Here is a 25,537-nt window from a genome sequence, read left to right on the forward strand (position 1 = left end):
GTAAGTGTCTCTGTGATAGGGCTTCTGGCATATATCCAGGAGTGACGCACTACTTTTAAATGAAAAGAAATATATGTGTATATGTTTTCTTGTGAGAGGCATGCTCATCTCTGTATTTTCTCATGTACAAAGGTGTATAATTTTCATGTTTCTTTGTTTCTGAAGACTTAGAAGAAGGAGGCTGGAGCGATGGCTTAGAGGTTAAGGCACTTGCCTACAAAGCCACAGGACCCAGGTTTGACTCCCCAGGACCTACCTAAGCCAGATGCACAAGGTGGAGAATGTGTCTGGAGTTTGTTTGCAGTAGCTAATAGTGCATCTATTCTCTCCCTCTCCCTCTTTTTCTCTCTGAAATAAAGAAATAAAAGCAAAACATTTTTAAAAAAAGAAGGTGGATGGAGCTGGAGAGATGGCTTAGTGGTTAAGCTGGTTGCTTGTGAAGCCAAGGACTCTGGTTCAAGGCTTGATTCCTCAGTACCCATGTAAGCCAGTTGCACAAGGGGGTGCATGCATCTGGAGTTCGTTTGCAGTGGCTGGAGGCCCTGGAGCACCCATTCTCTCTCTCCCTCTCTCTCTTCCTCTTTCTCTCTCTCTGTTGCTCTCAAATAAATAAAAATAAACAAAAAAGTTTTCTTTTGGTTTTCCGAGGTAGGGTCTCACTCTAGCTCAGGCTGAACTGGAATTCACTATGCAGTCTCAGGGTGGCCTCGAACTCACGGTGATCCTCCTACCTCTGCCTCCCGAGTGCTGGGATTAAAGGCGTGCGCCACAAAAAAAGAAGGTGGATGTCTACCCTGAGGTTGTCCCTTGACCTTCACATGTGCACTGTGGTGTGGCACACCCACACCAACACCACACAGACTTAAAACATTTCTGAGATCACTAGATGAAACGGAGAGGTCCAATATGTTCTTTGGTGTGTGTGAACGCACGTGCTAAGCATGTGCTTTACCCTTGCACTCCTCATAAAATCCCCACGTTTTCTCCAAAAAGATACACAGTGTCTGTCTAGGAGGCACCTGTAAAGTGGCTCTGCATCAACAGTCATTAGGAAGCTACAGTCAAAATCACAGTGAAAAAAAAAAATCACAATGAGCAGGGTGTGGTGGCACATGCCTTTAATCCCAGCACTCGGGAGATAGAGGTAGGAGGATCGCCATGAGTTCAAGGCCACCCTGAGACGCTAGTGTGAGACCCTACCTGGAACAACCAACCAACAACAACAACAAAAAGGAAAACAAAATTTTATTTATTTATTTTGTTTTTTCCAGGGTCTTACTCTAGCTCAGGCTGAACTGGAATTCACTATGTAGTTTCAGGGTGGCCTTGAACTCACAACGATCCTCCTTCTTCTGCCTCCTGAGTGCTGGGATTAAAGCTGTGTGCCACCACGCCCAGCTGGAAAACAAAACTTTTTTCTTTCTTTCTTTCTTTCCTTCTTTCTTTCCTTCTTTCTTTCCTTCTTTCTTTCCTTCTTTCTTTCTTTCTTTCTTTCTTTCTTTCCTTCTTTCCTTCCTTCTTTCCTTCCTTCTTTCCTTCCTTCCTTCTTTCTTTCTTTCTTTCTTTCTTTCTTTCTTTCTTTCTTTCTTTCTTTCTTTCTTTCTTTCTTTCTTTCTTTCTTTCTTTGAGAGCGACAGACACAGAGAGAAAGACAGATAGAGGGAGAGAGAATGGGTGCGCCAGGGCTTCCAGCCTCTGCAAACGAACTCCAGATGCGTGCGCCCCCTTGTGCATCTGGCTAACGTGGGACCTGGGGAACCGAGCCTCGAACCGGGGTCCTTAGGCTTCACAGGCAAGCGCTTAACCGCTAAGCCATCTCTCCAGCCCCAACAAAACTTTTTTTTTAAAAAAGAAGGAAAGCAGATGAGAGGCAGATGAGATAGAAAGACACAGATAAATACACACCTTACTTTGGGGAAAGAGGTACAGATTCAGAAGAGAGATTGAAAGAGTAACACCTGGCCTTTTATGTCCATGTACCTTGGGCATGGTGACTTGTCCAGTGAGAGGGGCTTATGGAGGTGTGGGCCAGTGCTCAGGGAAAGAGCCAGGCCCTGCTAGATCTCCTGCAGAGTCCTGAGCAGATGGCAAGGGGAGGAGGGGTGTTGGTAGTAGGGAGCTCTGACATATTAACCTGGCAGTATTACACTCCCCCTTGGTCCCTAGGACCCTTGCTAACCAGTCTAGCCCTACACAAGGCCACTGTATCCAAATCCCCGCTATAATTTGCCTCCTGTTTCTTCTCTGCCAATCTCTCCTCCATTCTCCTGTGCATTCCTTGCCTTTCCACCAGAGGGCGCACGCGTCCAGGGAGTAGGGCGGGATGAGACCAGCCTGGTCTGCATGGGCCAAATCTCTTGGGACTCTGACAGGAGCCCTTGATATGGGCCAGGGGAGGCTGAGTCTTGTCAAGGTCCCTGCCTTCCTGGTGCTGACATTCTAGAGGGAACCCATAAGGCAAGAGCACAATGTTACTCAACAGAGGGAAGTAACTATAGCAGGGATTGTCAACGCACAGGAGCATAGCATGAGGGAGGAGCCACTCTAGAGCCCTCACGGCCTTGGAGGTGGCTATGATGATTTCACTTTGACTCCCAGAGGGATATGAGAAGAGGGTATGAACGCCCTGGGGTCTCAGAGACCCCGTGGCTGCTGTGTGAGAATGTGCTGGGGACAGAGGAGACAAGGTGGCCAGTGTGGAGGTGATGTCAGTGGTCCAGGCAGGCGATGGAGCTGATGCCAGGGAGTGGAAGTTGGGATGAGCATGAGACGCCTTCCTTGTCATGGGCTTGTCATGAGCAAGGACAGACAGCCTTTACTGGAAGGGTGAGTGGGTGGCAGGGTTGGAGATCAAGGATGATGCCATAGATTGGGCAGCCTCCCTTCCTCACTGTAGATCAGATGGTACAGTTCAGGGCATTGTGAGGATGGAATGAGCTGATGTATGCCAAGGACTTGGAATGTTGGGGACACAGGCAGAGCTCAAGGGGTGGCCCATTGTCTGCAGGGTGAAGGACACCAACCTGCTTCTGTCTGTCTTTTTTTTGCCTCTCTGTGTGTGTGTAGTGGTGGCGTGTGTCAACCTGTGCACACACATAGGAAAGCCAGGGAAGAACATTGGGTGTTTTCCTGTCTCACTCGTCCATGTGTTCCCTTGAAACAAAGTTGCCGTATTTTTGGTCCCAAAGGCTGACCAGCCAGCCCAAGAAATTCTCTGGTCTCAGCTCCCCAGAGGACTGGGGTTACAGGCTTGTCTGCTATGTCTGGCTGTTTACGTGGCTGCTGAGAATTTAACTTAAGGCAATTCAGGTCCTCTGAGGGCCTCATGCATGTGTAGCAAGTGCTGTTACCCACTGAGTCATCCCCCCCCCTTTTTTTTTAAGAAAAAGCTATCTCGCTCTCTTTAAAAAAAAATTATAGACAACTTACATAATTATAGACAGTGAACCATAATTCCCTTTCCCCCTCAACTTTCCCCTTTACAATTCTACTCTCCATCATATTCCCTCCCCCTCTTACTTAGATTCTCTGTTTATTTTGATGTCATCATCTTTTCCTCCTATTATAAGGTTTTTGTGTAGGTAGTACCATGCACTGGGAGGTCACGGATTTCCAGGCCATTTTGTGTCTGGAAGAGTGCATTTTAAGGAGTCCTACCCTTCCTTTGGCTCTTACATTCTTTCTGCCACCTCGTCTGCAATGAACCCTGAGTCTTGGAAGGTGTGATAGAGATATTTCAATGCTGAACGCTCCTCTGTCACTTCTCAGTCTTTGAGTCATCTCAGAGGAGGTCACTACCATCTGAAAAGAGAAGCTTCTGTAACCAAAAGTGAGAATAGCAGTAATATATGGGTATGAACATTACGAGAAGTGCTTACTGGGCAGTTTGGTGAACATAATATATGCATTTAGCCAGACACCAGCAGGCGTTACCCCTAGGACTCATGACCTCCCCTGTCATAGGTTTTCAGTATCAGGCATGTATTCCCTCCCATGGAGCAGACCTCCAGTCCAAGTAGAGAGTGGTTGGTTTCCCCCATAACAGACATATGAGTATTGCACTCGTTGGCTCATTTGGCCTAGCTGGCCAAACTTAAGGCTTGCAGTGTCCTCTGTTGTTTATCTCCACTGATGACTTCTCTCTCTCCCACAGAGTTGCATGCAGTATAGCTTTTTCCAACTTTCTTTCAGCTGGTCTACAGGGAGGAGGTTTTCAGCTCAGCTCCAGCAAGATTTCTCAGTGACCTTGTAGCCTAAGCATGTGTATCTTTCTCTTTTTAAAAAAATTATGAGAGAGGGAATGAGCATGCCTAGCCTCTAACCACCTTGTGCATTTGGTGTGGGTACTGGGGAATTGAACCTGGGCCCTTAGGCTTTGCAGGCAAGCGTCTTAATCGCTAAGCCATCTCTCCAGCCCTCTCTGTCAATTTTGCATGTATATGTTGTGCAGGCATATGTTTGTGTGTTTGTACGTATGTAGGCGTTCTTGTGTGTGGAGACCAGTCAGTGTCAGGTGTCTTCCTTAATCACTCTTCACCTTATTCTCTGAGACAATGCCTTTAACTGGATCTGGAGCTCACCAGTTCGGCAAGACTAGCTCTAGAGATCCTCTCCTCTCCATCTCCCAGTGCGGGAATTATAGGCATTTGCCACCAGGCTCAGCTTTTTTTAAACAATATTTTTTAAACATCTACTTTTTATTTTAGTTATTTATTCATTTGAGAGAGAAAGAGAGAGACAGAGAATGGATGTGCCAGGGCCGCAAGCCACTGCAAATGAATTCCAGATGCATGCACCACTTTGTGCATCTGGCTTACATGGGTACTGGGGAGTTGAACCTGGGTCATTAGGCTTTGCAGGCAAGCAGTTTAACTGCTAAGCCATCTCTCCAACCCAAAGCTCAGCTTTTATATGAGTGCTGGAGATCTGAAATCAGGTCCTTTTTATTTTTATTTATTTGAGAGTGACAGAGACAGAAAGAGGCAGATAGAGAATGGGCACACCAGGGCCTCCAGCCATTGCAAAGGAACTCCAGATACATGTGCCAACTTGTGCATCTGGCTTTCGTGAGTCCTGAGGGATTGGGCCTTGAATTGGCGTCCTTAGGCTTCACAGGCAAGCACTTAACTGCTAAGCCATCTCTCCAGCCCTGAAATCAGGTCCTTGTACTTGTATGGCAAGCACTTTATCCATTGAGCAATCTCCCCAGCCCTTGGCCAGTTTTCTAATTCTTGCAACTCCCTTGCTCTCACAGCCTTGGCTCCACTGAGCACTGTGCATCCTCTGGCTCTCTCAGGTGTCACCTCCTCAGAGAAGCATTTCCGGGTTCCCCTACACCCCTCCCATGGTCAGTGCTGTCCTTCCTGCAGGAGGGAAGGCCACAATGATAGTGACAGATCCTCTGTATTTCAGTATTCCTGAAGACCTTCCCAGTCCCTCTGCAACTACCATATCTTCATGTTCAAAGTTCCCTGGTCAGTCAGTCACTGCACCAGATTTCCATGGTTCTCCCCATCTCTCCTCAGATCTGCCCCATAGACAGGGCTGGAGAGGTTCCTAGTCAGGCCAGCCTACAACAGGGGCAGGTGCTGTGGAGGATATGTACTTGCTGAACAGCTTTCCCAGACCTGAGATGTAAGACTTTCGGTAGCAAGCCAGAGCAGTCCCAGACAATCGGGCAGATTGGTCACCTCTACTCCTATCATGGTTGAACTACTTAAGAAATCATTTAATAAGCCGGGCGTGGTGGTGCATATCTTGAATCCCAGCACTTGGGAGGCAGAGGTAGGAGGATCACCATAAGTTCGAAGCCACCCTGAGACTACATAGTGAATTCCAGGTTCAGTCTGAGCTAGAGTGAGATCCCACCTCAGAAAACAAAAGAAAAACAAACAAAAAATCATTTCATTTCACAATTCAAAATATGTCCCACCCTCCTTACGCAAATAAAGCATTCAACTACTAAGAGATGATGCGATGGTTATCTCACTTGTCAACTTGATTTGGAATCACCACGGAAACAAATCTCTTGGTATGTCTGTTAGGGATGTTCTACATAGGATTTATTGAGCTCCTAAGACCCACCTAACTGTGGGTGGCACCATTCTATGGGCTGGGTATCCTGGACTGTATGAAAAGGAAAGATTTGGCCGAGGACTACCCATCACTCTCTGCTTCCTCCCCATTGACTGACTGTGATCCGCTGCCTCAAGATCCTGCTGCCCTGCCTCTATCATCATGATGCATTTCCTCCCTGGAACCATGAGCCAAAAATAAACCCTTGCCTTCTTATTTATGTCTGGCATTGTGTCCCAGTCATAAGACAATGACAGATATAGATAGATGAGTAAAAGCTCATGCCGTGAAAGCGTGCCAACCTAAGTTTGGATCCTCAGAACCCAAGTCAAGCTGGACACAATAGCATGTGTCTGTAATTCCAGTGTTACCACAGCAAGATGGGAAGCAGAGACAAGAAAATTGGCCAGAAGCTCATAGGTTGGTTAGCTTGGTATATGAAGCAGTAAACAATAAGAAATCCTGTCTCAAAGAAAGTAGAAAGTAAAGACCAACACCGGAGGATGTCCCTTGATCTTTACACATGTGCCTCAGTGTGGGTGTCACACATTGAAGGTACATGTCACCAACTTGGAGGTGCTCTGATTGACCAAATCAGTTAACTCTGGAGACCCCTAAGCAAGTAAGCAGAGAAACAAGGGAACTCACCAACTGAAAGAAGTCTGCATGGAATCATACTGCTAGCAAATGAATTGGAGTAGCTTTCTTTCAGTACCAAGGCAGCTCATAAATGGAGGATGGGTGAAAACAGAAAAGCATCTTAAATGGTAATAATTTATTCAGGCAAAAAAAGTGTCAGTAAATGCTAAACTAACAGGTCAAAGTTTGAGGAAGGATAGGATGCTTGCACGGTCTCTAGATGCTTTCTCTGACACCACAAAGGAAAGTATCAGGGGCTGGGGAGATGGTTCTGTAATTAAAGATGCTGCTTCCAAAGCCTCCTGGCCAGGGGCTCAATTTCCCAGCCACCCAGTGTAAAGACAGCATTTGTTTGCAGTATCACGAGACTCTGGCAACTCCTGCCACACAAATAAATAAAAAAGGAAAATGCCAGCAGCAATCAGATGGATGCAAATGGATATATATCATGGGATTCCTAAGGTGTGATGAGAATTCAGCCACACCTCAGTTATGGCCCTGCCCCCGATGTATAGCCTAATCTATCCATCACCTGACAATTAAATGCAACAGGATGCTGGACCCGGAAAACAGTGTTGTTGGTGCCCAATGCAGTTGAAAATAGAATATCGTTTAGTCAAGAGGGTCAGCACTTTTTATGCTTTGATTTGTATCGTTATGGTTTCTTTCTAATTTTGTCTTGAGCGTGTTATTGTGTCAAGAGAGCCTGGGGACAGGGTGGTAGTTAGGTTTGGGGGTATGTGTCAGGTGAGACACAGGCGGAAGTGAAACCAAAATGCATGACAGAAATTGGTTACTCATAGAGGTTGCGGAGGGGAATGAGAGGGAAGAGGGGGTAAACTATAGAACTATTCCTTTACTGGTGCCCACAGACAGTATTTTCCCAGGAGAGGCACAGTTGTGGACTGGCTAGAGAAAGAAACAAGCTGGGTGTGGTGGCGCACGCCTTTAATCCCAGCTGTTGGGAGGCACAGGTAGAAGGATCGCGGGGAGTTCAAAGCCAGCTGAGACTATATAGTGAATTCCAGGTCAGCAAGACCGTACTTCGAAAAACAAAGAGAGGGCGGGAGAATATGAACTTTTTACACAACTCTTGTGTTTTGATCACTAGGCTTTATGGTGGGGTGTGTGGAGTTTGGGGACAGAGAGGACCAAGCAGGTTTATAGACAAACCATCACCCGGCGACAGGGGAAGTTTGATGTCCGCTCAGGGTGAAGGACACACCTATGACATCTATGTTTGAAATCATTCAAGCAACACCTAAAAAAAAAAAAAAAAAGGATGTCAAGACAACTGTAATAAACACACTTATCACTCTATGCTCACAGAACTGCCTTTATTTCCACCCTAGGAATGGGGGACCAAAGAGGAAGCTGTGACTGTGAGGTTCCCCAGTGTCCCCAGCGCCCCGTTAACCGGTACACACGCTGGCACCGCCCGCAGCCCGCCACTTTTCCGTTCAAATACCCTGCACACGAGGCGCGCCACCACACGGCGTCCAGGCTTTTAATCACGAACGCTGTGGCCCGCGTTTCCCAACCGGCGACGCCTTTAGGGTCACTCGACAATGACCGAGAACCTGAAGCTGGCGGTGCTCCGTTCGGGGGCAAACGACCCTTTACTTAGCATCGGTAGCCGCCGCTGCCTGGGGCTGTGTTGTCAGCGGCGCGGGCCAATCGCCGCCGGGGAAGCTGGGCGTGGGGTGGGAGGTGGAGGGGGGCGGGCACCACGGGCCTGCGGCGGGACTACAGCTTCCACAAGGAGCCTGGCGGCGACGGCTGACGTCACGCGGGAGCGTCCGCCCCCTTTTGTAGCTTCAGCCAATCACGACCGCGGACTGGGCGGGCGCGGTGCACGACGGGGTCTGTAGTTGTTGAGAGGCGGGACTCCAGCCCCCAGGATGCCCTGCGCGTGGCCAGGGCGGAGCAGAGTGCGGCGGCGCGGGTGGCCGTCGGGGCTGGGCGGCGGCGGCAGGGTCTGTGGAAGTCGCTGAAGGAGAGGGCATCTCCTCCCCCTCTCTTCCCCCTCCCCCGCCCCCGCCACCCCGGTCACCCACAACGGTGAGAAGCCGGCCTCGGCGCGCGGCCACCATGTCCGCGCCGTCTGAGGAGGAGGAGTACGCGCGGCTGGTGATGGAGGCGCAGCCAGAGTGGCTGCGCGCCGAGGTCAAGCGGCTGTCCCACGAGCTGGCCGAAACCACGCGTGAAAAGATCCAGGCGGCCGAGTATGGGCTGGCGGTGCTCGAGGAGAAGCATCAGCTCAAGCTGCAGTTCGAGGAGCTCGAGGTGGACTACGAGGCCATCCGCAGCGAGATGGAGCAGCTCAAGGAGGTGAGCCGCCGCCGCCGCCGCCTTCGTCCGCGACCCTCCCGCCGGGCACTTGGTGGGCCTGTGCAACTAAGGTCACCCTGTCCGGCGAAGTCCCCTGGGCTGGGGACATGGAGCCCGGAGATGGGGCCCAGGGCAGGCTGCGAAAGTGAGCGAGCTCGGCCTTTTTTTTGGGGGGGGGGACGATCAGTGCCTGGTTATGGCTGCGGAGGTTTAGGCTCCCCGCTGCCTCCTCCCCCCCTGTTCCCCCCCCCTCTCTCGTTTGCTGCTCTGAGGGCCTCGGAGGCCCTTTGGTTAAGCTCTGATGCTCTGCGGTGGTCGTTGATGTCTTGGGTGTGTCTGTGTGTAGGTGGTGGGCGGGCAGATCCTGCGTTTAGAAGCTGAGTGACCTGCTTGGCAAAGACAAGCCTTGGGGGCCCGGGTCTTGGTGATCTCTAGTCGTCACCTTCAGGCAAATCACTTCCTCTCTCTTGGTGCAGCTGCTTTGGGCGCTTTTTATCCGGTTCCATGAGTGCCCTGAAGCTGGGGAAAGGGATGGAGGGCAGGCCTGATGGAGGACTCTGGCTGGGTTACATGTGTTCGTTGACGTCCCCCGGTGTCCCTTCTGTGGTCCAGCTCCGGCCCATCTGTTCTTTTCTTATCGCACTGATTGGGTTGCCACCGGCTGGGATGTATGGTTTCCGTCGCCCACTTCCTGCCCTGCTTCTCCTCTTGAGGCCTCTCCCTCAACTAAGGTGTCCAGTTCCTCCTGTATGGAAACCTTAGTAGCTGGTGTCATTCCCATGGTGAGAAGAGAGGTTAGATCCCTCTCCCCCAGGCCGGCCAAGACCTTGGGTAGGGGACGGGTTGGAGGGACATGGGTAGGCCTTCTGGGATAATTTAAATGTCATTGTCTCCTCCATTCTCCCTGAGTCCCCATCCTTGTTGTGGAGATTGGAGAGGAAGTGCTTTGTGGGAGGAGGACACACTCAGGTTTGGGCCCAGGCCCTGTCACTTACTAATGTGACAGTGAGTAGAGCTCCTCCCAGAACCTTCATTTCCATCTCGGCAAAATGTACATGTACCTTTGCCCATCCAGAAAGCATCCTTCTGAAGGTTATCTATTTGGAAAGGCAGGCAGCCTGTCGCTTTATTCGAATGTGCTTCCTTTCTAGCAGACTCATTCTTGATCTTGACTTGGTCATAGACTCACTTCCTGGCACCTCTGTTCCAGACACTCTTAGATGCCTGGACTCTTTGGAGCCTCTTTTGCCTTCCCGGGGAGACAAGTAACTCTTCTCCCTCTGTCCTATGATACAGGAGAGGAGAGAACGAATTCTTAAATCCAAGCTTAAGTAGAGCTGGCTAAGCACCAGGAATCATTGCCTTTCTGGGTTAGTGGGAGTTGAGTCCTCACACATGACCCTAAAGACCTTGATTCTGTTGCCTCTTGGTAGGTATTGGCACTGTCTTCAAGCTTGGCACCACTGGCAGTGGAGTTACACGAGGGTTGGGATGGGCCCTCTTCTGTAAGGGCCCCTGTCTCGGGGTAAGGGGGTTATATCAGACAAGGCCAGGAGCTGTGAGATTAGAGTGGGTGTGGCCTCACCCCATTTTTGGTCTCCAATGTGGAGTTTATACTTCCCCTCCCTCTCTCCCTCCCTCCAGGCAGGCAACACTGTTAATTACAGTGTTCCACCCTCTACAGATAGACAGGCAGCCTTCACCCTCCTCTTGGAGCACCCATGAATCCCTCCTGAGCAGTCCCCCAAATCCCCGTCTGTATTAACAGCTTTGCTTTGGTGGAACCTGCTGGGAGGAGGTACTGTTGCTAACCTACCTGGAACCCACTCCAGGGTCTGTCAGATGTCAGCTCGTTGCTGTTGTTATGGGTACAATCCTTTTTGGCACAGTGAAGAATCTTGGCATAATCTTGTGTTTATCTGGAGGGCAAGTCCTTGGCAGATTTGGAAAGAGGGTGTAACCATTTCTGTAGGTGCTCTTTAGGCATCTGTATAGCTTTATGTCACTTTTCGGCTCCTCCACCTATTGGGTACTTGGTCTCGAGCACACTGCTCCTTTCCACTTTGTAAAGTGGGGTCACGTTTCTTCCCAGGCCTTAGTAGAGTCTGTAAGAATGTGTATCAGATTCATGGAATGTTGCTGTAAGTTTTGTGCTACTTTGTTTCCCGTCACCATTGTGTCTCTTCTCACACCCATGCCAACCAACACAGGTTCCTGACAACCTGTTTAGTTTTGGTCAGTGTCATGTTTGAAAATATTAACTCCTACTTCAAAATGTCAGATTTTTTTTTTCTTTCTTTCTTTCTTTTTTTTTTTTTTTTTTTTTTTTTTTTTTTTTTTTTGAGAGGTAGGGTCTTACTCTAGACCAGGCTGACCTGGAATTCACTATGTAGTCACAGGGTGGCCACAAACTCACCTCGATCCTCCTACCTCTGCCTCCTGAGCGCTGGGATAAAGGGTGTATGTCACCACACCTAATTGGAAAAAAAAAATCAGAATTTGAGGAGACTTTGTGGAGATTTCTCCCAGAGAGGTCCCACCTTAAGATTGTTCGTTTAACTGAGGTGGATTTAGTTACTAACAAATTATGCCGCACATGAAGTTGCATGTACTCCGGCTTGCATTTAGAGATAAAATAGTCTTTGAAGGGAGAAAGCTAGTTGTCCCAGGTGAAAGACTTTAGGAGCCTGAGGAAGGGCCTGTGGTAGGTGAGTGGAGTCAGTATTAACCCTACTGCCTGTCTCCCTTGGGGAGTGGCTGTGGCCTACTGACCCCATGGCCCAGGTGTTGACTGAGGCTAGAGGTGGAGAGGATGTTCAGTGGCGCATTTTGCTGTTGAATTTTTTAGCCAGACTCAATAAGGGCCACATGCATCCCAAGTTCTGTTGTGCCTTCTCCCCTTCCCCAGCATGGAGGGGGGAAGAAGAATTGGGTGGGCTTTTACCAGCCCCGTGGTGTTTGCATACAACATCCTGCTGTGCACTCCGCTGCAACTTCCAGGAGATCAGTGTGGGGGCTGGCAGAGCATGGCACTTACCGTAGGTGAGGGGCCACGTCTGGGTTGTGAAGGGGATGCCCAGGAAGGGTTTCTGCCCCACCCGGGCTTGGGCTCCAAGAGCAGGTCTGGACACCCTCACTGCCTTGCTGTGCTACCAAGCTCTAGCACACCGCTGTCCTTGTTTGTGAGGTGCATGTGTTTAGAATTGGGTGCCAGGCTAGGCATGGCACCCAGCACACAGCAAGTGCTTTGTCAGCCTTGCCTCCGCCTTACTCGGGCCTCAAGCTCCTCATCATGGTACCTGTAGCCTTCCTGTTCCTGTCTTTGCCCTTGCCTCATCTGGGGTGTTTCCCATTGCCATCTCCTGAGGGCTGCCCTTTGTGTCATGCCCTGGCTGGGGACTGGGATGTAGCTCAGTTGGTAGAGTGCTTGGCTAGCATGCATGAGGTCCTGAGTTCAATCCCCACACCACATTAAACCAGGTATGGTGCATGCCTATGTAAACCTAGAACTCTGGAAGTAAAGGATCAGAAGTTCAAGGTCAGGCTAGGAGATGGCTCACTGGCTGAAGGCACATGCAAAGCCTGCTGGTCTAGATTGGATTCCCCAGTACCCATGTAAACCCAGACTTCCAAAGTGACACATATGTCTGGAGTTAATTTACAGTGGCAAGAGGTCCTGGTGTATCCATTCTCTCTCCCCTCTCCCCTCTCCCCCTCATCCTGTCTCTTAAAAAGCTCAAGGTCATCCTTGGCTACATAGCAAGTTGAAGGCCAGTCTGGGATACATGAGCTCCTGTCTCAAAAGAAAAAAAAAAATAAACAGGGGGTTCGCTAATCCCCCTGACAACTTCTAAGACTGTCATTGCCTCCATTTCTTGAGCAGAAGGCTAGGCTAGTGGTGGCTGGCAGATGCTGGAGATCCTAGTTTCAGAGGACCATGTGGGATAGCAGTAATCTGCACAACGATGTCTTTCTTGAGGGTCTTGGGATCTTGAGGTACCAAAAGTCCAACCCTCTGTCCCCAGAGTTTGACTGTGGAGAGAGGCACTTGTGCATCCAAACAATGGCCACATGGTCCCACTCCTGTCACTGACTCCTGAGTGGACTCTTTTCTGGGTCTTCCTTTCTAACTAACAGATGTGGAGTATGAATCTTAAAGGGCCCTTTGCTTTAAAAAAATTAGAACTCCTGGGCTGGAGAGATATGGCTTAGCAGTTAAGGTACTTGCCTGTGAAACCTAAGGACCCATGTTCACCTCTTCAGATCCCGCATAAGCCAGATGCACAAAGTGATGCAAGCGGGCAAGGTTGCACATGTGCACAAGATGGCACATGCATCTGGAGTGCAGTTGCACTGTGTGAGTGAGCTCTCTCTCATAAAACAAAAGGCCACACTGGGCATGGTGGCACACGCCTTTAATCCAAACACTTGGGAGGCCGAGGTAGGAGGATCGCAGTGAGTTCTAGGCCACCCTGAGACTATATATTGAATTCCAGGTCAGCCTGGGCTAGAGTAAGACCCTACCTCAAAAAACAAAACAAAACAACAAAGGGCCAGTCTGTTGGCTTGCCTCAAAAAAAACTTGTTGTTTTTTTTTTTAGAACTTCCACATTACACCCTGGTGCTGTTTTCTTAATTGCCCAGGGACTAGGCACCTGTAAGGGGCAGAGAATGTGCCCCAGGCATGCTGACGGCTTTCCAGGCCAGCTTTGCCAGCATGTGGAGGTGTGGCCTTGGCCACCTTCCACTGGACTCATGGCAGGCACAGCTGTGATGAAGCAGGCCTGTCTTCAGGGATGCCGGGCATGCTTTGAGGCTTAGCAGGTGGGGCTTGAGGGCGGCCCAGGCCCAGAGCTGGGAGCCTGCATTGCCTGGGCAGGAGAGGAGGCTACTTAGATGTGGCATCCAGCTCAGTGGTCTCCACACTGTGATGCTAGAGGGGGAGTTCAGATATTGCTTACCTGGACCCTTAGGAGCTATGTGACCCTGGATGAACCACTATGACTGTGTGGGTCACAGTGGGTTAAGAATGGTGCCTGTTGCCACAGTCTGGCACTCTGAACTCTGGGAACACTCGCATGTTCATTGTCTTTCCATTAGGTCTAAGCAGCCAACCTTGGCAAGAGCCCTGGCTCAGGCTCATGTGGGATTCCTGCTGAGAACTCCAGCCTTGCTTTGAGGGTGGAGAACAGATTTGTTCTTGTCAGTTTGGGGCAGCACCCCATCAGGCAGGCCTGCTTCTGCACATACGTGGACCAGCTGACCGTTCCAGGTGGCCATTCTACATGTGGTGGTAGAGAAAAAATTGTGTTTTTTTCCCTTGGCAATCTCTGACATGTTGAGGTTGGCAGAGCAAAACTTACCAGGACCATGCAGGCTCAGCTAGGCAAGGTTTAGGCCTCAGGCTCCTTGTCCAGTGTTCAAGAGTGTGGCTTCAAATTTACCCCCGAGGCAGGGAAGTGGAGTGTGGCTGCCCAGCTTCCTATTGGGATCAAGCCTTGCCATTTCATACCAGGCCAGTTCTGCCTTGAGAAGTGGACTGAGGGGGACTGAGAGGCAGGACTAGCGCCCCTCAACCTCCTTATCGCCATGGGACCACCCCGTTGAGGCGAATGGTGCTTCACTTTTAGAAGTTGCTGGGTACATTTTCGGAACTCAGAGGAGAGCAGCGGTGTGGTGGCTGTGAGCTGTGCAGTGAGCGCGGAGCATCGCCCCTCGCTGCTCCACTTCAGGAGTGCGAGACACGCAGTGCGGGGGAAACCTTGGTGGACCTGCTGCAGCATTTCAAAAAGAGGACTTTTGGATTTTTTCCTTTTTATTTATTTTTTTGTTTTTTTGAGGTAGGTTCTCACTTTATGCCAGGCTGACCTGGAATTCACAATGGAGTCTTAGGGTGGCCTCTAACTCATGGTGATCCTCCCACCTCTGCCTCCCGAGTGCTGGGATTAAAGGCCCGGCTTAGGACTTTTGTTTGTTTGTTTGTTTTTTGAATTTTTTTTTGTTCATTTTTATTTATTTAGTTGAGAGCAACAGAGAGAGAAAGAGGCAGACAGAGAGAGAGAATGCGCACGCCAGGGCCTCCAGCCACTGCAAATGAACTCCAGATGCATGCGCCCCCTTGTGCATCTGGCTAATGTGGGTCCTGGGGAATCGAGCCTCGAACTGGGGTCCTCAGGCTTCACAGGCAAACGAACCGCTAAGCCGTCTCTCCAGCCCAGGACTTTTGTTTTAAGAATAGTGAAAGTAGAGAGAAGGACTAGATTGAGTGCTCCTGTGCTCCTTCCTGCCGCATCTGCAGGTTGTAGCGGTAGCCTGTCTTGCTCCTGCATCTCAGTTCATCTTGCATTGCTGCTCTCATAGCACTTGGTTTGCTGAGAAAATAAGAACTATTTCCTTACAAAACATAGCCACAGTTGAGTTTTCACACATAAAGCTTGTCAACAGTTCTTAATGTTGACTGTTGTACAGGCAGCATTTGGATTTCCCTAACTTGGTTCATTGAGATTTTGGGGATGTATTTGTTCCAAAGTGATTGTTATGTGGAGAAGGGATTTCCAAGTGAGAATGTTGTCTGTGTGTAATTTTCATTCTTAAAAGCCACTAGTGAACACATCCCTGAGCCCAGTGACCTGAGCCATGCAGGAATACACAGGACACCCACATCTGCCCGTGCCATTTCAGAAAGCTCACCTTCTGCCACCTCTCAGCAGCTGCAGAGCTGGTAGCCTATGGCACCACATCCTTTAGCGCCCTTCTTAAACAGTGTCATGTATTAGCATTAATGTGTTTTTAACACATGACAAATTGTACTGCCTTTTTATCATTTAAGAAATGTCTTCAGAACCATTTTAGATTTGTAGAAAAATTGGAGGTATTGTAGTGTTCTTGTGTTCCCCATATCCAGTTGCCCATTACTCATGCCATACATTAGTGTGGTACATTTATTACAGTTGATGAACAATACCAATATCAAGATATTGTCATACAACCTGTGCTTTCTCTAGATTGTCTTCATTTTTACCTAATGTCCTTTTTCTGACCCAAGGTCTCATGTGGAATATCACGTTACATTTAGTCATCATGTTTCCTGATGCTACTCTCGGTTGTGACAGTTTCTCAGCTTTTTCTTACTTTTGATGACCTTAACAGTTTTAAAGAAGATTGGGGAAGTATTTCATAGAATGTCATTGATAGGGGCATTTGGTATTTGTCTGATTTTTTTTTTTCCCCAAGGTAAGGGTTCACTCTAGCCCAGACTGACCTGAAATTCTATGTAGTCTCAGGTTGGCCTTGAATTCCTGGTGATCCTTCTGCCTCTGCCTCCCAAGTGCTGGGGTTAAAGGTGTGTGCCACTATATTCGGCATTTTTATTTGTCTGATTTTTTTAAAATACCTATTTGAATGAGAGAAGGAGGGAGGGAGAGAAAATGAATGAGCAAATAAGAGTGGATGGGCTGGCCAAGGCCTCATGCCACTGCAAACTCCAGATGCATACACTACTTTGTACATAGGTCCTGGGGAGTAGAATCTGGACTGAGAGGGTTTGTAAGCTAGCACCTTTGACTGTTGATCCATCTCCCAGCCCTGTCTGATGTTTTTGTTTGATTAGATTGGGATTATGAGCTCAGAAGAGGAAGGTCATGGAGAGGGTCTGTCTCATACATCAGGGTTATGCACTAATTGCATGTGTGTACCATTCTTGTTGACCTTGATTACCTGGCTGATGAGATACTGCAGGTCACATTTCTCTAGCTTAAGTTACTCTTTTTTTTTCTCTTTTCCATTTTGTATTTTTTTAGAAGGACGTCAGTATGCAATGTATTTGAAATTTTTCTCTCCCACCCTTCCTTTATTAGGCACATTGGAGTTTTTATACATTGGTTTGTAAGGCAGTATTGCTTGATTTGGTTGTTCAACTTGTTCTAGATTTGCCTCTTAGGATACTGTGTGGCATATTCCATCATTGTGGCCTTTTCTTTTTGTATAAATACTTTTGGGCGTGTGCACACGTGTACATGGGTGTGCATGCCTGTGGAGAAAAGAGGTTGTCAGTTATCTCCTTAATCTCTTATTTGAGACAGTTTCTCACTGAACTTGGAGCTCACCACTTCTGCTAGTCTAACTAGATAGTATGTCTCAGGGATTACAGGTGTAACACCACACCTAGCATTTCAAATCAGTGCTGGGGATCCTGCCTGGGTCCTCTTGCTTGTGTGACAAGCACTTTACCTACTGAGCCATCTCCCCAGCCCTTAAGTACTTTTTAACTTTCTAACAATAGAAGATATTCTAGGCTCATCTTGCATATTTCCTGTCTTTGTCCTAGAATCAACCATCCCTCCCAAATTCCTCTGGTTCCTTCAGATGGGAAAGATATTAGAAACAAAGATGTAGTGGCTTAAAGTGCTGTTTGTACTAGGGTGTGTTTGATGCCAGGCTCTTTCAGCTGTAGATGAAGGAGTGTGTGTGTGTGTGTGTGTGTATGTGTGTGTATCTACTAACAAATGAATATAGATTTATCTGTACAGATTTTATGGGCAGTCACGTGTGTGTATTTAGCTAAACATGAACTCATACCGCTGCATCTAACTCTGACCCAGCACCATATGGATCATTCTTACCACCTGCTTATCTATAACCTCCCACTCCCAACAGGGAGACACCTGGCTCCCATTCTTCCCCATATAGTAACTTACTGCTCCGTCCCGTTCACATGTACAGCAGTGCCTGGCTCATTGACCTACCTAGTAGACTGCATTGTCGGCTAGAGCACACTTTTTCCACGTAGTTCCTTTTTAGTTTTTTACAGGCTCCATCTTTTTCTAGCTATTTAAATCCCCACTCTCTCAAGTGCGGTGGTCAGGTATTTGTAATTCAGCTAGATTTTTTTTGACAGGTTCTGCAACTCATCCTGGATCCCCAGTCTGATTTTTTTTTTAAATATTTTTTGTTCATTATTTATTTATTTATTTGAGAGCGACAGACATAGAGAGAAAGACAGATAGAGGGAGAGAGAGAGAATGGGCGCGCCAGGGCTTCCAGCCTCTGCAAACGAACTCCAGGTGCGTGCGCCCCCTTGTGCATCTGGCTAACGTGGGACCTGGGGAACCGAGCCTCGAACCAGGGTCCTTAGGCTTCACAGGCAAGCACTTAACCGCTGAGCCATCTCTCCAGCCCCCCAGTCTGATTTTTTTACATTAATATTCATCCACGGTTTTCACATTTTCTAGTGTAGACAAATGGATAGTATCATTTATATTACTCCAATATCATATTTGTTTTATTATCTTGAAAATATTCCTTGAAATTCACTTTAAATATATATTTGTTTGCAAGCAGAGAGAGAGAGAATGAGAATGGGTAGCCATACAGCTACTCTTTTTGCCAATACACTGCTGTTTGAACAGTGTTACTGGTTTTGTTGGATTTCTGTCTTTTTCTGTTTTTGATAAATTATGTCTAGCCTTCTCTGAAACTCTCTGGCTTTGTTATTTGGTTCTGTGTAGAGCAGTGGTTGAGGAACACCTATGCCCTAGGAATCAGGGTCCAGCTCCTCCAACCTTCCTGACTGGGATTTGCGATCCCTGGGTTGGTGGGGTTTCTTGGTCATTATCAATTGATGATGGTCATTTTTTTGTTTTTCATCTTGAGAAAATAATAGGATTTACATGTGTGTGAAAAAAAAAAAACCCAGTGTAGTTGATTAGATTTTTCATAAAAGATGAGTATGATGTTTCTAAGTCTTGTCCACAAGACAAGTTTCCATGTCAGTTTCCTTCTGCCCAGGGTTAGCTCAGGATTGACTTTACTCATGTAACATGGCATGCTGACTGAGCCATATGTGTTTTGATAAGACAGTGATTGGGGAGGGGTTAGCCACTAGGTTCTTACTCTGCTTGGACATTGATACAAGAAAGGGCTGGTGCAGGGATCCTCCTGTAGCATGATAGATTGTCAGATGCCGCCACTGGTATTTTATTGTCAACCCCATCTTCACTGGGCTTCTGTGGGCACCTACTGCCACCACTTCCCTCTGGTTTTCTACAACCCTTGGTCTGCCTCCATATCCCTTTCTCCTTTTCCCAGGTCCTAGGGCCCAGCCACACTCTGAGACAGCTGCCGTCCTCTCTTTCCTATAACTATTCCTCTTCACTGACGTTGGGACAGTTTGCTACAATCGTATTTGTGGTCAGTTGTGTGGCACTTTGCACTCTGGAGTGACCATATTGGGTCTCCTGTACAATGGTATCCTATCCATGTCTTGCTCCCTACTCAGACACACAGCTGCTATTGGCCACACTTAGCTTTCTCCCTACTCTCCAGCTGTGCCTGAGTTTCATCATGGGATGCCTTTCTCCCTACTTGTTCTGGCTGGAATCAAACCTCATCCTATGATAAAGACTCACACGGGAGTGAAGCTCAGAGGATGCCTATCCCTCACCCCACTCCCCTTGGCTTCTGCCCCTCTAGAAGTCACTTTTGTTCAGTGATTTGCGCTTATCTGCCCCCTTTTCTTTCTTTAAGGACCCCACATACAGCCTCACTGTAGGCTTTTGTTGGGAAACACTGTGATTTGCATAGTGACTTGTGTTGCTGGAACCAGGGTCTTGTTTTTGTGGTTGGATTATGTCTTGGTCTGTTTTCTGTTGCAATAACAGAATAACTAAAGGAAAGGATTGATTTGGGCTTATGGTTTAGGAGGCTGGGCGGTCCCAGGAGCACAGCACCTGCCCTTGCTGCTGTCTGCTGCGAGCCTGTGCTGCTTAACTCCTTCTGGAAAGCAGAGAGCATGCAGGCACATGTGTAAGAGAACAGAAAGCTGCACAGGAATGGCTCTAGTCTATCCACGAAGGCTCTATTCCCACGACCCTCTTGTCTCCCACTAGATCCCACTCCCAATAGTGTTGCCTTAAGGAGTCAATCCTCAGCATGAGTTTTGATGGGACAAGCTATTCAAGTCAGAGTGGACTGTGACAGCCCAGAGCAGTTTCTGCAAGAGGTTGTCCAGTGTGACTATTTGAGGGCCATGTGACAGCATAGGAAGGAATGGAAGGCTCCCCTGGGTAACCTGGCAAGGTCAGGTCTCAAGGCATGAGTAGGGCTGGGAGAGCAGACCGCTGGGCTCACTCTGCCTTTTAGGACACACGAGGTGCCAACGTTCTTCAATCTGAGCCTGAGAGTCTCACCTCAGTATGTGCAAGCCCCCTGGGGCAGGGGTCCAGGCGTAGAGGACCTGTGTTTGATGTACCTTCAGGGTACCTGTCACTGACCACTGCATCTGTGGCAGAGTGCACTGGTGCCTGGTGGGAGCTCTGCCCACAGGCCCACCTGCCATCCAGAACTTCTGGGCAACTGAGCAAGTATTTGTCTTCATAGCTTATAAATGTCTATCCTTGGCCTAGGCTCTTTGTCACTGATCCTATGGGAGGAAAATCCAGGGCCTGGGAGGAGATGGCCTAAGCCTAAGGCTCTGTTGCTTGCTGATCTCCCTCCTCAGGGCCCAATATGAAGAAGGGTGATGAGGGTGAGGAGATGGAGCAAGAAGAGAAGCTGCTGTCCTCACCTATGGCTTCTGGCCCAGCTTGGTGCAGGACCCTCTGCCTGCTGAGCTGTCGTTCTCTAAGCCAGAACAGATGTGAGCTGGACAGCTGCCCAGCGGGACCTCTGAGATACTTCTCTTGCCCTGACCACAGGCTATTGGATGAAGGCTTGTGTTGAGGCAGCCCAGCTGCTGTGGCTGGTCCCCAGATCCCAGCACTGGGCTTTATATCCTTGAATTGGGGAGCATAGGTCCACAGGGGCCTCTGCCAACCCCAGAGCTCAGCTGGCCACAAGCCTGTCTGCTGACACCATGGCAATTAGGGTGTAATCTTCTCTAAATGGCATCCAATTCTGGCTAAATCCCTCCTGTCCAGGGATGAATCCAGGGATGAGTTTTCTAAAAGCGGCTTAGCATTTGGACTCTGCCCAAAACAGCTGGGGTTCTCAGTTGGCAATGGGATGGCCTCTGTGGATTGATACAGGCCTCCCAGGCTGTGGTAGGCAGAGACCAGTAATAACCATTGCAATCTCACGTTGTTCCCTGGGAATTTCCGGGCTTAGAGGGAATTCTGCTGTTCTGAGGTTGCTGCTGGACTTCTCCTTGCTTCTTAGTGGGTCCAGCCCTCCCTGCTGATCCCAGTGCTAGACCCATGCCCTGAGCTGTACTCAGGAACTCTGCACACAAAGGGCTTCCATGAAGGAGGTTGAGACATGACCTCTTCCCGGCCTGTGCAAGGACCAGCTTCCTACTGTAGCAGGGTCTGGGGCAAAGTGCTTCTCTCCAAGCACTGCGTGACTTCCACTGCTCTGGGCAGAGGGGTGATACCGAGTCCATTTGGATCCCCTGTTAATATCTTGGCTCTGAGATGTGGCCCAGTTGGAACCTAGGAAGGAAATCACAGGGCTATACAGCCCTCCAAAGAGTTTTTTCTCCAAGTGGGAGCTTTATGCGCATTTCCTTAGGGCTGCAAGGAAACCCTGACACTCAGGGTTGCTATTGATGTGATTTACTATGAGCCATTTTTAAAGATTAGACTGTATTTTAATGGTAGCTTTAACCCCGAGGGGAGTGGACATTTCTAGAGTGACTTTGGCTGCTACTCAGATAATCATCAGTTACATTTTTTGTTTTAAAAATTGAGATATGAAGCTGGGCATTGTGGCGCACACCTTTAGTCCCAGCCCTCAGGAGGCAGAGGTAGGAGGATTGCCATGAGTTCAAGGCCACCCTGAGACTACGTGGTGAATTCCAGGTCAGCCTGGGCTAGAGCAAGACCTACTTCAACTAATCAAAAAGACAAAAAAGCCAGGCATGGTGGTTGCACGCCTTTCGGGAGGCAGAGGTAGGAGGATCCACCCTGAGACTACATTGTTAATTACAGGTCAGCCTGGACCGGAGTGAGACCCTACCTCCAAAGAAAAAAAAATTGAGGTATGACTTGCCTTATACACAAGACCCACAAGTGGCTGCCACTTTAGCTGAAGGCTACCTGACTTCCTCGCCTTCATGTGGCCATTGGGCTGCTTTTTGAGCTCCTCTCAGCCATCATAGGCAGGAGTTTCTTTTCTCACTACCAAGCAGTGTGCCAGACCTGGTGCCTATGTGTGGCATGTGTCCCACCCTCCCTGAGGTATGCCACAACAAACCCCTCTCCTCTCTGCCCCTCACATGGACAGGTCCCTGGTCAGTAGGTGGCCCTTGTCTCATGCTTTGTTGCCTGTCACTGTGAGTTTAGGGAGGCACAGTCTGAGTGTCAGGAGGGAAGTGATCTGTGGGACCCCAGGACTTGCTCCACCTGATCTGAACTAAAAGGTCCTCCCACTAAGGCCGTGCTTTCCCGGATCTGGGCCAAGCCACAGGTGTTGCCACCCCGGTGATGGAAGTTTCCTATTCTTCAGGGGACTCTGAAGAGCAGGCAGGGTTAGGCGACGCCAGGGATCCAGGCTCTGTCAACTTGGCACCTAAACATATTTAACCCCTTCTTTCTCCATATTTTAATGGCCATCTCTTAATGCAAAATATATTCAATCCAATGTCAAAAAAACATCAGATGGGCTGGAGAAATGGCTTAGCGGTTAAGCGCTTGCCTGTGAAGCCTAAGGACCTGGTTCGAGGCTCAATTCCCCAAGACCCAGATGCACAAGGGGCGCAGGCGTCTGGAGTGCGTTTGCAGTGGCTGGTAGCCCTGGCGCACCCATTCTCTATCTCTATCTGTCTCTTTCTCTCTCTGTCTGTCACTCTTAAATAAATAAATAAAAATTAAAAAAAAAAATCAGAAGTCCTAGTTTTTAACAATTCCAACACTGTTCAAAAATCTAAAGTCTGGCCGGGCATGGTGGCGCACGCCTTTAATCCCAGCACTTGGGAGGCAGAGGTAGGAGGATCGCTGTGAGTTCGAGGCCACCCTGAGATTCCATAGTGAATTCCAGGTCAGCCTGGGCTAGAGTGAAACCTTACCTCAAAAAATAAAACAAAACAAAAAAATCTAAAGTCTGGGCTGGAGAGATGGGTTAGCAGTTTAGGTGCTTGTCTGCAAAGCCTAAGAACCCAGGTTTGATTACACAGTACTCATGTAAGCCAGATGCACAAGATACCACATGCGTTTGGAGTTCATTTGCAGAGGCTGGAGGCCTTGGTGCACCCATTCTCTCAAACAAATAAATAAATAAACTATTTTAAAAAAATTTAAGTTGGCCATGGCTGTTCACACCTTTAATCCCAGCCCTTGGGAGGCAGAGGTAGGAGGATTGCTGAGAGTTCGAGGCCACCCTGAGACTACATAGTGAATTCCAGGTCAGCCTGAGCTAGAGTGAGCCCCTACCTCAAAAAACAAAAAATAAAAACAAACAAACAAATTTAAAGTCTTGGTCTGGAGAGATGGCTTAATGGTTAAGGCTCTTGACTGCAAAGCCTAAGGATCCAATTCAGTTTCCCAGTACTCATGTAAAGCCAGATGCACAAGGTGACACATGCATCTGGAGTTTGTTTACAGTGACCAGAGGCCCTGGCATGCCCATTCTCTCTCTCTCTCTCCCTCAAATAAATAAATAATAAAATACTTAAAAAATTCTAAAGTCTTGGGCTGGAGAGATGGCTTAGTGGTTAAGTGCTTGCCTGTGAAGCCTTAAGGACCCCGGTTTGAGGCTCAATTCCCCAGGACCCATGTTAGCCAGATGCACAAGGGGGTGCCTGCATCTGGAGTTCGTTTGCAGTGGCTGGAGGCCCTGGCGCGCCCATTCTCTCTCTCTATCTTTCTATCTGCCTCTTTCTCTCTCTGTCACTCTCAAATGAATAAATAAAAAATAAACAACAAAAACATTAAAAAAAAAATCTATAGTCTCATATGAGGCTCAAGACAGTCCTTAACTGTGAGCCCTCTAAAATCAAACCCAAGTTATATACTTCCAACATGTAATGGCACAGCATAAACATTCCCATTCCAAAAGGGTGAAATGGAATAGCAAGGAAGGTTTGTTCCAATACAAGACTGAAACCCATGGCAAACACCAAATTCTGCAGCTCCATGATCAGTATCTTGGACTCATGATGAAATCCTCTGGGCCCCAAAAGGCTTGGGTATCTCCACTACTCCCCCGCCCCCACAGCTGGACTGTCTATAGCCTCTCTCCTAAGCCAGATCTTCCTCAAGCCTAGAGCTTTTCTTGGCAGATGCCCCATGATCCTGGCATTTCTTTCTTTTTTCTAAAAATATATATATATTATTTTTTGGTCCTGGCATTTCTAACATCCTATGGTCTCCATTGCCACTTACAGTTCATCTTGAGAGCTTTACCTAATGGCCTGTGCAGGGACTTCAAGCCTGCCTCAGTTGCTTAGCTTCAGTAGCTCTCCAGATGAAGCGTGCTGCCCATGGAACACAGCTGTAGCAGTTTCTGTATGCAGAGACATCCTTCAGGTTCTTCCTTTAGGTCTTTCCTTTCAAAAGAGTATCAGTTTTCCTGTATTTAGCCTTCAGTGGGTTGAGTCTTGCCCTAAGGGCGTCTTTCCTGTTGTCCCAGAGCAGAGCAGTTGCCTTATATTTAATGGTGGTAATCTTTTAACAGTCACAGCCGAAGTGGCTGCAATCTCTGGGCCTGACACCTTAATTTTTTTTATACTTTTTTCTTATCAAACTTATGTTTTTCATATCCTTCTGCTGTACATTTTCAAATCTCGTTTATTGAAGATCTGAATCAGGGAAAGGAAGAGAAATTGTTCACAGATGCATTGCTTTTCTGCTTGAAATTTCTTCCATCAAACACATTACTTTGTTGCTTTTAAATTCATTTACATTCAAGTTCTCAGTATACACGTAAGTTGTAGCCAGTTTCTTTGCCAGAGTATCACATGAACTGCCTGTAGCCCAGTTCCCAACAGAATCCTTGTTCCCTTCAGAAACCTCATGAGCCAAACCTCCACTGTTATTTCTTTCAGATTTCTGTTCTTCCATACTCCCACCAGAATAGCCCAGTAAGCCCTGCTTACAGTATTGTAGGCTTCTTTAATCCAAAGTTCCAAATCCTACCACATTACTCCCACAAACCATTTCCAAAACACCAGGAAGTGCACGGTCAGGTTTATTGTAGTATTGGTCCCACTTCTGGTACCAGTTTTCTGTATTAGTCAACTTCCCATTGCTGGGACAAAATATATGACAAAAAATAGGTTTAAGGGAGGGAGGATTTTATTTCAGCTTATGGTTCCAAATAGCAGTCCATCATGGCAAAGAGGGCGTGGTGGCAGCAGCTTGAGGCCACTGGTCACATTCAGCACGGTGAAAAGTCTCAGCTGTGGTGCTGGAGGACGGGGTGCTCTTGGGCTGAGTGTTTGCTGTTCTGATCAGTGCATGGCAGTAGTCTCTTGCAGGACTAATTACCTGCTTCATGGACAGTTTCTATGTTTCTAGCTGTCGAGGACTCTGACGAACCCATCAGGACCTTCCGACAGGGT

At 48.2% G+C, this 25,537-nt stretch overlaps 1 protein-coding gene across 2 annotated transcripts in view; it reads left to right on the forward strand.

Moving 5' to 3' along the window:
- Nucleotides 1-8,743: 8,743 nt before the first annotated feature.
- Bicd2 (BICD cargo adaptor 2) overlaps nucleotides 8,744-25,537 on the forward strand; it is a 52,625-nt gene continuing 35,831 nt past the window's right edge. The window contains exon 1 of one of the 2 annotated variants that reach the window (XM_004652303.2): nucleotides 8,744-9,045. In XM_004652303.2, the coding sequence (XP_004652360.1) occupies nucleotides 8,806-9,045 (240 nt within the window). In that variant the 5' untranslated portion in view covers nucleotides 8,744-8,805. The remainder of the gene's footprint in view (nucleotides 9,046-25,537) is intronic. The other variant, XM_004652304.3, reaches the window with a different exon arrangement.

The sequence above is a fragment of the Jaculus jaculus genome, chromosome 11 (assembly GCF_020740685.1).
Source record: "Jaculus jaculus isolate mJacJac1 chromosome 11, mJacJac1.mat.Y.cur, whole genome shotgun sequence".
In the NCBI taxonomy this organism is placed as follows: Eukaryota; Metazoa; Chordata; class Mammalia; order Rodentia; family Dipodidae; genus Jaculus; species Jaculus jaculus.